The 14,904-nt window shown below is 44.7% G+C and overlaps 1 protein-coding gene across 1 annotated transcript in view; it reads right to left on the bottom strand.

Annotated features, from left to right (window-relative positions):
• The window catches only part of CARD11 (caspase recruitment domain family member 11), a 192,774-nt gene that overhangs the window by 38,303 nt on the left and 139,567 nt on the right, over positions 1-14,904 (bottom strand). Inside the window, exons 14-15 of the mRNA XM_073647913.1 lie at positions 12,034-12,172; positions 11,399-11,600 (exon numbers count right to left, since the gene is read on the bottom strand). Of these exons, the coding sequence (XP_073504014.1) occupies positions 11,399-11,600; positions 12,034-12,172 (341 nt within the window). The remainder of the gene's footprint in view (positions 1-11,398; positions 11,601-12,033; positions 12,173-14,904) is intronic.

Raw genomic sequence — 14,904 nt, 5'->3', positions numbered from 1 at the left:
TTAGCCCTTCCGCATACAACTCCTCCTCCTCTACTTCCTCCACCTCCTCTTGTGCCACCACCTGACTCCGAATTCTGTTTAACATGTGCTCCAGCATGTAAATCACCGGAATAGTCATGCTGATAATGGCATCGTCAGCACTAAACATCTTCGTCGCCATTTCAAAACTGTGCAGAAGGGTGCATAGGTCCCTGATCTGAGACCACTCCTCCAGCGTGATTTGCCCCACCTCTGGATCTCGTTGGCCCAGGCTATACCTCAGAACGTATTGCACCAGGGCTTGTCGGTGCTGCCACAGCCGCTGCAACATGTGCAGAGTTGAATTCCACCGGGTAGGCACATCGCATTTTAGCCGGTGAAGTGGAAGGCCCAACGACTTCTGTAGAGATGTAAGTCGCTGAGCTGCGGGATGCGAACGGCGGAAGTGAGCACACAGCGACCGTGCCCTCTGCAGAAGGCCATCTAGTCTGGGATAGTGGGCTAAAAATTGCTGGACAACCAGGTTCAACACGTGAGCCATACAAGGCACGTGTGTGACATTGCCCCGGCGAAAGGCCGCACCCAGGTTTGCAGCATTGTCGCACACGGCCTTCCCTGGTTTCAGGTCCAGTGGAGACAACCATTCATGAAATTGGTTCTCCAGAGCTGACCACAACTCCTCAGCTGTGTGACTCACATTTCCCAGACATTTCAATGTAAAAACCCCCTGATGACGTTGAGCCCTACTGCCAGCATAGTAAGGAGGTGTGCAGGATCCCTTCTGCGCAGTTAGAAAGCTTGTGGCATGACCAGACAGGCTTTGGGTGCAGGTGGAAGACTGAGAGGAGGTTGAGGAGGCAGAAGCAGTGGAGGAACTTTGACATAAAGAGGATTGACGCACAACTCGTGGGGATGGCAATACTTGGACAGCAGCCCCTTGTCCTGCTGTCACCATAGTTACCCAGTGCCCAGTCAGCGACATGTAACGCCCCTGTCCATGCCTACTCGTCCAAGTGTCTGTGGTAAAATGCACCCTGTCACACACAGAGTTTCTCAAAGAAGCGGTGATGTTGTGTGCGATATGCTGGTGGAGCGCAGGCACACCTTTCTTTGAGAAGTAGTGCCGACTGGGCATCTGGTACTGGGGCACTGCGACGGACATAAGGTCTCGAAAATCCTCTGTGTCCACCAGGCGGAAAGGCAGCATTTCTGTAGCCAAGAGCTTGCAGATGGTGAAATTCAACCTCTTAGCTTTCTCATGGCTAGGAAGAAATGGTCTTTTACTTGTCCACATCTGAGGGACCGAGGGCTGGCTATTGTGCTTAGACGGGGTTGATAAGGGTGTCCCCGGCAAACTGCCGGTCTGTGAGGAAGATGCAGGCGGACATGTTAGGTTGCCTTGATCCAAAGGTGGTGCTATCGATGTCGGACAGCGCTCAACACCAGCTGGTGTTACCACCTCCAAAGAAAATGATGACCTGCCAATCACACTGGCTGTTGCGGGTAAAGAGGTGGCAGGTCTGCGCCCCAAAACAGGTGTGTCTGCTGTCCCCCCAGTCACAGAGGATGAAGAGGCCGCGGATGCACAAGATATGGCAGACGGTGGTTGGCCCGGCCGGCTAGGCCGCATTGTAGCACACTGAGCTTCCCACTGCAACTTATGCTTCATGTCCATGTGCCGGTTCATGCATGAAGTACTCAAACTATGTATTTTTTGGCCTCTACTTAGCTTTTGCTGACAAATGTTACAGATAACACGAGTTGGGTCATCTTTATCGATCTGAAAAAATGCCCAGGCTATGCAAGGCTTAGCACCCATGCCACCTGAAGAGCCACCACGACTTGTGGTGAGAGGCAGAGTTGTGTTTGAGGATGCAGTTGTTGACGTGCTTCCAGTACTACGTCTCTGTCCAGGAAGGCGCAACCTGACCTCGTCGTCACTAGCATCTTCCTCCACCTCCTCTGCTGACCTCATCTCTTGGCTGACTGTGGGTTGACAGTAAGTGGGATCTCAAACCTCATCATCATCACCCTGTGCATTATCACACCCGTCGTCCTCAGAGCCAACCTGTTCCTGCCCTGACAAAAAACTAAAGTTGTCGCTCCAATCAGGTATTTGAGTCTTATCATCGTCTTCCTCATTGTCTCCACCAACAGGAGTTACAGTTTGGGAATGAGGGTCTACATTATGGTCAGAACCTTCTGCGTCTGGTCCTGGATCCGACTCATAAAGATTCTGGGCATCAGTGCAGATCATTTCCTCGTCTGGATTCACAGAAGCGCTGGAGTCGACCTCTGATTCCCAGGCTATAGTATGAGTAAACAGCTCTGCAGACTCAACCATCTGTTCTACCTCATACTCGGACGGGCAGCTGGAGATTTGGGAGCTGTGAGGAAGCAAGTGCGATTGGGGTGACACCTTTGAGGACTGGAGTATTTGTGATGTTGAAGTTGATGTGGAGGAGAGCCCACTTAAAGGAGCACTTGATATCCGTTGAAGCACCTGCTGTTTTTGTGCCTCATCTGGAATTTGTAGCAATTGGCGTGGCCGTAAGAAAGGGATCTTATCACATTGTCCGCTAAAAGAAGTAGACATTTTAGTTTGGCTGGAAGATGGTCTTTCTTCTGCAGATGTTACTGTTGCTTTAACACCTACCCCACGGACACAACCTTTTTTCCCCTTCCCAACACGCCTATTCCCCTTTCCACCAGCAGCAGGCCTTTTTCCACTCAATTTGGTGGTTAACTAATTCACAACTCTGGAGTTGTTTGCACAAAAAAACAATGGATGGGAACCGAGTAGAGCTGAGTGGCCAAACTGTGGTATTAGGCCAAAACTATTGGCTGGGTTAGATGCAGAAAAAAATTATATTCAATTTGCAACCTGATGGAGGTCAGTATAGATGGACTAATAGAACAAGTCCCACACACAGCTAGAAGCCCAAATATTTTTTCAGAGGTAGATGCAGAAATTTTTTTTATTCAGTTTGCAACCTGATGGAGGTCTGTATAGATGGATTAATAGAACAAGTCCCACACACAGCTACAAGCCCAATATTTTTTCAGAGGTAGATGCAGAAAAAAAATATATTCAGTTTGCAACCTGATGGAGGTCAGTATAGATGGACTAATAGAGAAAGTCCCACACACTGCTAGAAGGCCAAATATTTTTTCAGAGCTAGATGCAGACAAAAAATTATTTTGAATTTGCAACCTGATGGAGGTCAGTATAGGTGGACTAATAGAACAAGTCCCACACACTGCTAGAAGGCCAAATATTTTTTCAGAGCTAGATGCAGAAAAAAATTATATTCAGTTTGCAACCTGATGGAGGTCTGTATAGATGGATTAATAGAACAAGTCCCACACACAGCTAGAAGCCCAAATATTTTTTCAGAGGTAGATGCAGATAAAAATTATTTTTAATTTGCAACCTGATGGAGGTCAGTATAGATGGACTAATAGAGAAAGTCCCACACACTGCTAGAAGGCCAAATATTTTTTCAGAGCTAGATGCAGATAAAAATTATATTCAATTTGCAACCTGATGGAGGTCAGTATAGATGGACTAATAGAGAAAGTCCCACACACTGCTAGAAGGCCAAATATTTTTTCAGAGCTAGATGCAGATAAAAATTATATTCAATTTGCAACCTGATGGAGGTCAGTATAGATGGACTAATAGAACAAGTCCCACACACAGCTAGAAGCCCAAATATTTTTTCAGAGGTACTGTAGATGCAGGTAAAAATTATTTTTAATTTGCAACCTGATGGAGGTCAGTATAGATGGACTAATACAACAAGTCCCACACACAGCTAGAAGCCCAATATTTTTTCAGAGGTAGATGCAGAAAAAAATATATTCAGTTTGCAACCTGATGGAGGTCAGTATAGATGGAGTAATAGAACAAGTCCCACACACAGCTAGAAGCCCAAATATTTTTTCAGAGGTAGATGCAGATAAAAATTATTTTTAATTTGCAACCTGATGGAGGTTAGTATAGATGGACTAATAGAGAAAGTCCCACACACTGCTAGAAGGCCAAATATTTTTTCAGAGCTAGATGCAGATAAAAATTATATTCAATTTGCAACCTGATGGAGGTCAGTATAGATGGACTAATAGAGAAAGTCCCACACACTGCTAGAAGGCCAAATATTTTTTCAGAGCTAGATGCAGATAAAAATTATTTTTAATTTGCAACCTGATGGAGGTCAGTATAGATGGACTAATAGAGAAAGTCCCACACACTGCTAGAAGGCCAAATATTTTTTCAGAGCTAGATGCAGAAAAAAATTATATTCAGTTTGCAACTGAAATAGAACATGGACACGAGTATCAGGAGGTGGCGTCTGTTTTACTGAATGGTCCTTCAGAATTCTCCACTATACTGAGAATAGGCATGGGGAGTATACCATAACAGCAAGTTGGGATCATTGTAAACGCAGCAAATGCGAAACTGCAGCATGGGTGGGGGCTAGCTGCAGAGATATGTCGTATTGGGGGACCTACAATACAAGCTGCATCTAATGATTACATCCGTGACCATGGTCCGTTAAGAGAAGGAGAGGTGATGGCTACAAGAGCCGGACAGCTATCATGTCAGTTTGTTATACATGTAGAGAAAACCAAAAGAGTAACGTGTGTGGGTTGTACTGTAAATTACAGAAGAAGATGTTAAATGCAGCAAGGAAGAGATAATGGAATGTTGAAAAATAAAGTGAATGCATGTGAAAAAAAAAAAGGTTGCGCTGAGTTTGTTGACAGAAGGAAAAAGTATGTGGAGGAACTTAAATGGTTAACTGAAATATGCGCGCTGCCAGATAAGCGCCAGTTACAGCTACTAGCATAGCAAAACGGCCTTGGCTTGATACGGAACAGCAGAGAATTTGTAAAAAAAAAAAAAAAAAAAAAAAAAAAAAAGGGTGAATGGAGGAAGAAAATACAGACAATAAGGGAAAGACGCTATGTTATGTGTATTACAAAGATACTGCTCTCCGAATGGCGGCGTAATGAATTGTAGGGAATGTTCTAATTGTGGCCAGCAGAATCCATTGTCAACAGATTATTGTGTTGCGTGTCAGGCACCCCGTCCAGGGTCTAGAAGGCCCACCCCTCGCTACTACCCAAGCCACTCCTAGTGCCCCATCCTCATCTGTTATACCTATGTCCGCCCAAAGTTCCAACCCTTCCTGCAGCGGCCATGTTGCTACACCCATTGCATCACCTCCGGCCTCTGACCAGATGTCCCTTTGGTGGCAGCCATCTTGGTGCACCCTTACTGTAGTATGCTTCCTTCTGGTGGCGGCCATCTTGGCACACCCGGAATACAGGCAGCAATACACACTACACCCGGAATGTGTATGAGGAAGATCATCATGATCAGTGTGTGACAGAGCATTAGACGCCAATACGTATGAGAGTGGGGTTGACTTCTGTCAAGCCCTTAAAATATGGGCTCAGGATAAGTTGGCTAATCAATCCACTACCCTCAACAGCACATATTTATGTCCACTTTGACGTTAGGGCTAAAATATGGTGATGTAAACTAATTTTCTAGATGGTCATATATCCTTAAGTTTCTAATAGATGCACATACATGTTGTCTGGTTTATAGTAATTGATTTAGCAAACGTTTTTTTTTGTTTTTTTTTAGCATTCCACTACACAAAGACTGTCAGTTTCTGTTTGCATTTACATATCAGGGCAGGCAAATGACTTGGACGGTGATGCCGCAGGGTGCGAGAATAGCCCTAATCAGTTTGCAAAGAACATGTCTAGCTGTCTGCTGCCATGGCAGCTGGACAACTCACAGGTAGTACTGTTACAATACGTGGATGATCTTCTTTTATGTGCCCCCACGGAGCAAATGTCCATCAGGGCCAGTGTTAGCCTCCTCAAGCATCTAGCAAAACTGAATTGTTGAGTCTCAGCCTCGAAACTTCAGTTTTGCCTTGGTCAAGTGGTCTTCTTAGGCCACTGCCTTACTCAGGGTGCCAGACATCTCACAGAAGAAAGGAAGACGGCCATCTACCTGCTACCATTCCCAAAAGATCCCATAGAGCTGCAACGGTTCCTCGGACTATGTACATATTGCAGACAATGGATCCCAAACGCCTCACGTCTGATGCAGCCCTTATATGATGCATTAAAAGAAGACACTCTGGCTGATGTAAACAACAAGGACCACCAAGAACTGCTGCAACAAGCCTTTGAACAGCTAAAGTCAAGAATAATGACAGTCCCTGCTCTTGGAAATCCGGACTATGCTCAACCTTTCCATTTGTATGTCTCTGAGACGGGAGGGCATGCAGCCGGAGTACTCACGCAGAGACACTGTACAAAGCAGCGCCCCGTCGGCTATTACTCAGCGCATCTGGACCCGGTAGCCAGGGCCTCCCCCAGCTGTCTACGAGCAGTTCACACCACACAGCAACCTAAACATCTGTCTACACAGAGACACCTGCGGCTGCAGTGTTCGTTGATTTTGCCAGAAAATGTGAAATTACACCGGTGCACCACCATCAACCCAGCCACCCTGCTACCAGCACCTGAAGGAAAGGGGAAAGAGGCTCCACCGCATGATTGTCTGGAACAAATTACTGCGGAGTCAACTCCACTTGTTCTAGTGGGGGAAGTACCCTTGGATGACCCAGAACTTACGTTATATAAGGATGGATCAAGATATGCTGACACCTCTGGCAGGTTTCATACTGGATATGCTGTCACAACTGAAGATACATTGGTAGAAGCTGCAGCCTTACCCCCCAGTATGTCAGCTCAGAAGCCGAGCTCAAAGCCCTGATTGCTGCTTGTAAACAGGCCGAGGGAAAACGTGTGAATATATTTACTGACTGGAGATACGCCTTCGGGATTGCACATGATTTTGGGGAGATCTGGGCAAGGAGAGGCTTTGTCACGACTGCAGGTTCTCCTGTGAGACTACCGCCAAGAAGCTGGTCTCTGAAGTTGTTTGCCGGTATGGAGTCCCAGAAGTTATCAAAAGTGATCAAAGACCAGCCTTTTCCTCATGTGTATATCAAGAAATACTTACCATGATCGGATCAACAGTAGCGTTACATACTCCTACCATCCACAGTCAAGTGGCAAGGTGGAGAGATTGAATGGCACACTGAAAAGGCAATTAACCAAAATGATGCAGGAGACTACGGCCCAGTGGCCTGAGCTCCTTCCCATTGCACTGTATCACATACGCACCACCCCCATAGGGAAACACAAACTGTCACCCTATGAGATACTATTTGGGTCACAACCAGCCATAGCTAGATTTACCCCACAACAATTATCAGAAGAAACAGATTATGTTGTGCAATATGTGATTCAGCTTGCCAAAGCCTTAACTAACACCCATGCGTTAGTATCATCTTCTATTCCAGATCCAGCTGATGCAGAAGGTTGTCATACCCTCAAGCCTGGAGATTATGTGTATGTGAAGAAGCATGTTCGGAAACATGGACTAGAACCATTGTATGACGGACCATACCAAGTGCTCCTGACAAACCCAACAGCAGTAAAACATGAATTTTCTGAATATAAGTCTAGTGATCCAACATGTGGCAATCCGGATGTTGGATATTGTAGCCCCCTGGGACAAATGTCTTCATGGTGTATGTTATCAAATAACACCGTTTTTATCGATTTGGTACATAAATTAGTATTACAGCACTCTGTTTTATGGGACCTGCCATCAGCCACATATTGGGTCTGTGGGAATAATGCGTATAAATGGCTCCCAGTCGGAGTAGGGGGGACTTGTACGTTGGCCCAGATTACTCCAGCCACTTATCTTATTCCCCATAGTAAAGTAGATATGAGAGCCATCCCTCTTCATACCATTTATAAACATGCCAAAGACAACACCCCACGCCCATCAGGAAGACCTCATTTAGTATAAATGAGTATACCCAATAAGATAGCCAGTACTGTCTTCCTCTACCCTACGGTAACACAAATGTGGGACAAATTAGTGGAAGTCACTGATTACTTAGATGACAAGATTTGGAATATTTTGGAAGTAATTAATACTACTGTTGCAGTGCAGAATCAACTTATTATAGTGGCTAATCAACACACTTTAGTGCTGGACTATTTGACAGCAGCTCAAGGAGGGATGTGTCAAGTTATAGACCCAGCCTGTTGTCACTATATTGACCCTGACTCTACCATACGGTTAAAGACTAAATGGAAGACATTAGGAAACTCAGGGAAGAATATAACAAACATAATGAATTGACCAAAGACAGTTGGTGGTCTGATACGTTTTCCTTTTTAAATCCTGCTAATTGGTTTAAAGGGATTGGTGAATGGATTGCTGGAATATTACAAGGAGTGTTGCATATTGCTGCTTGCGTCTTGTTAATATATGTTTTACTAAAACTAGTCTTTTATTGTATCCCATTTTGCATGAGGAAAACCTGCCAGTCATCAGAGAGCAAGGAGGATGCTGCCAAACAACATCCAGTGCTACTTAACACGGACCTCCCAGATGTAACCAGCATTGAGGACCTGGACGACAAGGGAATGATGACCTTTACCCGCTTGCCCCAACCAACCTCACGTCTGAAGATCTGAGCTTTATGATTATGTCAACAAACAAGGGGGGATGGACATGCCGTGACAGCCTCGATTGGTAACAAGGGCACTAATTGAGTGAAGACCAATGTCCCTCAGGTTCAAAGCATGACCCTGGGAAAGCACCTCTATTGTTGATAATAACATAATTTTTAGGGAGGAATGTAAAGGACATATTGATATTCATGCTAGAGCAACTCCATTTTGTCTGCTTGCTTTAAAATCATGTTATTATCACTCCTTGCATAACATACTTTTTCTTTCTCTTCCCATGGAACTTTCCCACTCTAACTTTTTATCTCAAGAACATTTTGTCAGACACCCTGCTCCTGTTATCTAACTAGTCTAGGCCAGGATTGACCTTGTACATTTCCACTATGCACCGAACTAGCGATAATATTACCATATGTGTACTTTTGTTGTTTACTGGTTAATGATGTGGTGCCTAATAAAGAGCCAAACAAATTTAGGCTGATTCAACATCTGTCTTACCCAAAAGGGCTCCCAATTAATGATGGTATTGACCCTGATTTATGCTCAGTGGTGTATACATCATTTGATGCGGCTGTTTAGTGGGTTTGTAGGTATGAGCCGGGGTCACTACTGGCAAAAACGGACATCATTGTGCCATTTCTTGTTCATTGTTTGAAACAGTTCTGTTTTTGAATGGGTGGTAAAGGATGTTTCCACGTTGCAGTTATTGATTCATTATCTAGATGATTTTTTGTTCATAGGCCCTCCAGAGTTGATAGTTTGTCAGAACTTATTGTCAACTATGGAATGGATAGTGAACCATTTCAGTGTTCCATTAGCGGAAGAAAAGACGAGGGCCCCTGTACTGAGTTGAAGGAGTTGCAATCCCTGTTAGGGAGGTTAAACTTTGCTTGTAGGAACATGCCTATGGGTAGAATTTTTTGTTTGGGATTGGCAGGGGCAACGGCAGGTGTTAATGCTCTGCATCATTATGTTCGTTACAAGGATTATCGTGAAGATTTGTTAATCTGGAAAATTTTCTTGGAAACTTAGAACGGGAGGTCATTCATTCAGAATGAGATTGTTGACTGTTTTGATTATGAGATTTATATAGACGTGGCAGGTGGCACTGGTTTTGAAGCTTATTATAAGGGTCGATGGAGTGCAGATGAATAGCCAGGGTTCTGGAAGTAGCATGGTTTTCTGGGGAATCTGCCTTTATTGGAATTGTTTCCAATAGTTGTTGCAGTTTCAATATGGGGGAGACTTTCATGAACCGTAAAGTTAGATTTCATTGTGATAATAGTGTGGTAATGAGTGTCGTATCCTCTCGGCCTCACCTCTGCCGGTAATCAGGCTGGTTAGGGTATTAGTGTTCCGTTGTCTCAAATTGAATGCACCGGTGTTGGCGGCGCAGGTTCCTGGATTCCAAAATCCTATTGTGGATGCATTATCTCGTTTCCAGTGGGATTGTTTCTGTATGTTGGCACCAGAAGCGGAGATCTCAGGAGTGGAATGTCCTTCGCATCTATGGAAGCTGGTTTTGGAGGAGCGGGACAACTGATTTGTAAATCGATTTCGGGTCAGACCTGGGCTTCAAATGAAATGGTGTGGTGAGTATGGCATAGCTGTGTTGCGTATTGGGGCAATGTTGCATTGGCGTAGGATAGGATGTTTACATTTTTTTTTTTTTGTGGGTAGAGCAGCGGATTTGAGTTGGCCGGGAGCGAAGATTAATAAGTTTACTGCAGCTCTTGTCTTCGGTTTTAAGTTGCAGGGCTTTACCAACATAATACAATTTTTCTTGGTTAGGCAGGCTTTAAAAGGTTTCAGAAGGGGACATGGGGTGAAGGATCAGCATAGGCCAATATTGTTTGGGGTTTTAGAAAGGTTAGGAGAAACATTGGAGCGTATTTGTAGCTCTACGTTTGAATTGGCGCTGTTTAGATTGGCCTTTTCATTGGCAATTTTCAGGGCTTTGAGAGTGGGAGAGCTAGTTGTTCCTAATAAGAAGAGGGCTGGAGGTTTGTGTGCAGAAGATATTAGCTGTTGGGCTGGGGGTGTTGATTATTGGATTAGAAAATCAAAAACTGATCAGTTAGGGAGCGGGAGGTGTGTGGTGTTAGGAAGGGTTGGTAGGCATTGATGTGCCCAAGGAGGTTTTTGGAGGAATATTGGCAGGGTTTGTCGGGCAGAGTGGACCATTGGCTCTGTCACATGGATGGGTTTTATCTATCCCTTTTCCAGTTCACAGCAGTTTTGAGAAGGGGTTTGCAGGAATTTGGCTTTGATCTCACTGTTTATGGCTCTCATTCATACTGCATGTTGACATCAGGCCGGACAGTAAGCAATTGAGTTTTGGGAGACCACAAGTGGCAATTTGGTGGCTGGGATTTAGAGGGTTGGTATGGAGCATGGTGTTACCAGAATTGCAGAAGGCAGTTCGTTGGGATAGGATCCTAGATATTTTGGTCTTAAATTAGGTGGTGCCAGATCTCTTCGCTCAAAGAACGGGGGTGGGATTCTATTATTTCATGGTACTGTTGTTAATTTAATGTTGTATTGTAAAATAAATGGCCGCTATGGCAAAATTATCCAAAAGGATTAAGTCTCAGTGTTCTTAATTTGTGGGGGTGGGGGAGTGGTGAGGTTTCTCTCAATTAAACAAGGTAACGGACATTTTAATTCTATAGTGATTACTTCCCTAGAAGAAACTATAGTAATATGCTAATTAAATGTATTTGGGAATTCATTTATACTGACATGTTCTTTAGTTATTTAGTTTTTTCTATTCCTGGAGAACCCCTTTAAATTTTACAGTTACAAAAAGTAAGTTATTTGCTGAACTCACCATTAAAAGCTGCTGTCCCTCCTTTAGAAGAGCCTTTTCTGCGCCTGATCCTGGCTTTACCGAACTGATAAAAATACCTCTTTCATTACCACCAATTATTGAAATTTCCATCATGAGATTATCTCCATCTACTGTTGCATAGTTCACCTGGTGATTTGTGGACCTGTTTCGCCCTGTTGAAGTTACAGATGGTCGAAAGGGTCTGCAACAACAGAACATTTCTTGACTTTAGATATAAGGGAAAGTAGTGTGAACTTAAAAAAAAATCTCTCCTATCTGAAATATTACTTGCAGTTACTATATATTATATATAGAGAGAGAGAGAGAGAGAGAGAGAGAGAGAGAGATATGCATATACATGTATATAGCACTATTTGGATTAGTACTTAGGTTTGTTCTTGTAAAGTTATCAAGCTGCTCAAGTATTTTGAATATGTATCCATTCTCAACTATAGACGTATATTTAACAAGACAAGTCATCACATATGATTTAGCAAAATCCCAAACTACTCCTAAACTATACTTACTAAAGCCACTGAAGAAAGCAAATATCACATACAGTGGCTGAAAGAAGCAGAGGGCTATAAGAAAGCAATGAGTGGCATCCATCACACATGTATAGGTTCTGACATTACCTTTCCAAAGAAAATTTTCTAAAAATTGAATTAACTTGTTCAAGGTCATAGATGTCCAGACTTTCTGACTGGTGTGAAGATGATGATGAATGAATAGATGGAGGTCCACAGGAGAAGTGATCATGAAATTCATCTGAGCCTGTACACAAAAATGCAATAGTTTATAAGAAAAAAATGTTTTTTTTTTTATTAAAATATACATACACACATGTGTATGTGTGTGTATACAGTACAGACCAAAAGTTTGGACACATCTCATTTAAAGATTTTTCTGTATTTTCATGACTATGAAAATTGTACATTCACACTGAAGGCATCAAAACTATGAATTAACACATGTGGAATTATATACTTAACAAAAAAGTGTGAAACAACTGAAAATATGTCTTATATTCTAGGTTCTTCAAAGTAGCCACCTTTTGCTTTGATGACTGCTTTGCACACTCTTGGCATTCTCTTGATGAGCTTCAGGAGGTAGTCCTCCTCACAACCAACCATTGATAAACCCATAACATGAAAGTAAGGTTAGTAATATAACTTTCATTACAAAATCTGGGCTTACTCAAATTAGTTGATGCTAAATGAATACACACCACAACAAAAACTACATCTTGTATTTTGTATGACTTTGATTTTTAAGGACAGCACTAAGTCTTCTAGGCATGTAATGAACAAGTTGGCGACATATTGCAACATTAATCTTTTTCATTCTTTAAGAACAATCTCTATTAGAGCCTGGATTCTGGATGGAGAGTGATGCTTGTGTGACACTTGCAGCCCTGTCCTGGGAAGATGGGGGATACTCGGAGCCGGGTCAGATGTTGAGGGGGATGCAGCCGTGGCCTGGATCCATTCCGTGCCCAGGGCCGTCACATTAAAAAGGATGTAAGGGCTTTCAGGGTTGAGTGGTATTCCTCGACTACGCCACCTGTGGTGTCTGGTGAAGGACCACCAGCGCCGCTAGCAGCCCGCTGAGGCCCGGTGTCATGGCGGCTAGAGTTCTCACTGCTCCCCACAGGTGGAGCGTGGCCTCAGGGCAGGCAAGGCAGGATGAAGGGGGCTAGCAGTAGCGCGGGGAGTGTGGGCACCGCGTCACGTGGTATGGCGCGTAATGAACAGTCCGGGTGCCATAGGGGTGAACTTCCAAGGCTTTACTCACTCAGAGATATTAGCGGGAAGGCGACTACCTGCTCCTCGCGGAGTCCTGCGGCCACCAGGAATGGGGGGTCCGACTACCTCCGAGGAAGTCTAGTGTTCGGTAGCGACCCTACACCAGAGTGTTCCTGCACTACAGACTTTACCCTTTCCCGTCTGTGCGTGTGTAGATAGGCCGGGTCTCCCTCTGAGCTCCTCTCAGGTGTAGGGCTCGGGTGGCAATTCCTCTCCATCCGAAGCCCGGCAGGATTCTCAGGGCCTAACCGGGCTTTCCCGTCCTGGACGTAGAGTACGAGGTCGGGTGTCGGGGGCCGGTACCCCTCTTGCAGCTGGAATCCCTCTGAATAGATCAGGTAGGCGAGGACAGGTGGCATGCTCTGCTCCGTCTGCATCCTCCCCGGGACCCATTTGCTAGGGAGCCACACTCTAAAGCTCCCTGGCCTTCTTGATCCTGGTCCTTGGCCGGGTTGAGACATTCCTTTGTCTGCAACCTTCCTCTCGTCCCAAGAACAGGGTACGAGGGCTGTGTCCCATGCCGGTGCAGGCCCACACAGGATCTGCGCTCCCGGAGGGAAGTCACTTTTCACACAGTATCTTGACAGCACAGTACGACCACTTAACAGACAGACTGTTTGAGACCACAAAGGTCAGAAGGACCACACAGAACCGAAAAGGACCGAAGGACCAAAAAGAACCAGCAGAAGGACCAAGATCAAAGATGGCATTCTATTAAATATCAAATTTGAAGTGTAACTAACTAGTTGTTCCTCCACCCACACCCACTAACTGGTTCCTACCACTTTGTGTTCCCCAGTCTCCCTGTAACCAGGGGAGCAGCACATAGTGCAAAATAGTTCCCTCTGGTGGAAATGTGGTGTTGGATGCAAAAGGCTAGGTCACTACCATCACACCGGCCTTACCTCAGAGGAGGAACACCACACTCCATAGAAGAAGTGCAGCATTCCTGTGGCGGTCGAACCCTCAGGGGCGCCACATTCCCCCCTGGTAAAACACAGCACGTCCGCGGGCTGCAAAGGAAGTAACACCTAGGATTTTTTTTTTTTTTTATAATAACAAAACTATCATCCCATTATGGGAGGCACATCTCTTAAACGTTGCATAACGAAGTATAAAAGTGTAAAAGTGCAAAAGTACAAAATTATAAAAGTACAAAGCATAAATTAGGACAAGAGACTTTTGAGAATGGCAGCAGACTGGTTAAAAGTAGCGACAGTCAGTTCAGTAGCAAGAGGGACCTGCCCTAAACCCTCTACGTGGGCCCTGGGGTGGCTGCAGGGCATGAAGATCTGGAGTTGGACCCCCACACAAGCCACTCCAGACAGGTTTTGCTTCTGAGGTCTGAGGTAGAAGAAGAGACACGGTTTTGTATAAAACCAATAGGAAGCACCTAAATAGATGCATAACTATATCCAATGCACAGTCCACCACCTGCCATAGTCTGCAGGGACCAAAGTCTCTGTAAACAGGGAAAAACACAAAAATAGCAGCATTCAACTAAACTTTAAACAACTACAACAGCAGCCGGGGGCTGCTTTAGACTTCAGGCTCTCGTCTTGGGAAAGGCTCATCCCTCCCGATGGAGGCTAGCCGGTCACCTGAGGCTGAGGGCGGGGTGGCGTCGCTCCCAGACACTTTGTGGACGTCCAGGGCGTGCAACCCACACTCCCCCTGGTGGCGAGTGAAAGTCACTGTGTC

The sequence above is a fragment of the Phyllobates terribilis genome, unplaced genomic scaffold (genome assembly GCF_046119375.1).
Source record: "Phyllobates terribilis strain yellow unplaced genomic scaffold, ASM4611937v1 Scaffold_9__5_contigs__length_417890890, whole genome shotgun sequence".
NCBI lineage: Eukaryota > Metazoa > Chordata > Amphibia > Anura > Dendrobatidae > Phyllobates > Phyllobates terribilis.
The sequence above is the reverse complement of the archived record's forward strand: the minus strand, read 5'-3'. Positions and strand labels throughout refer to the sequence as shown.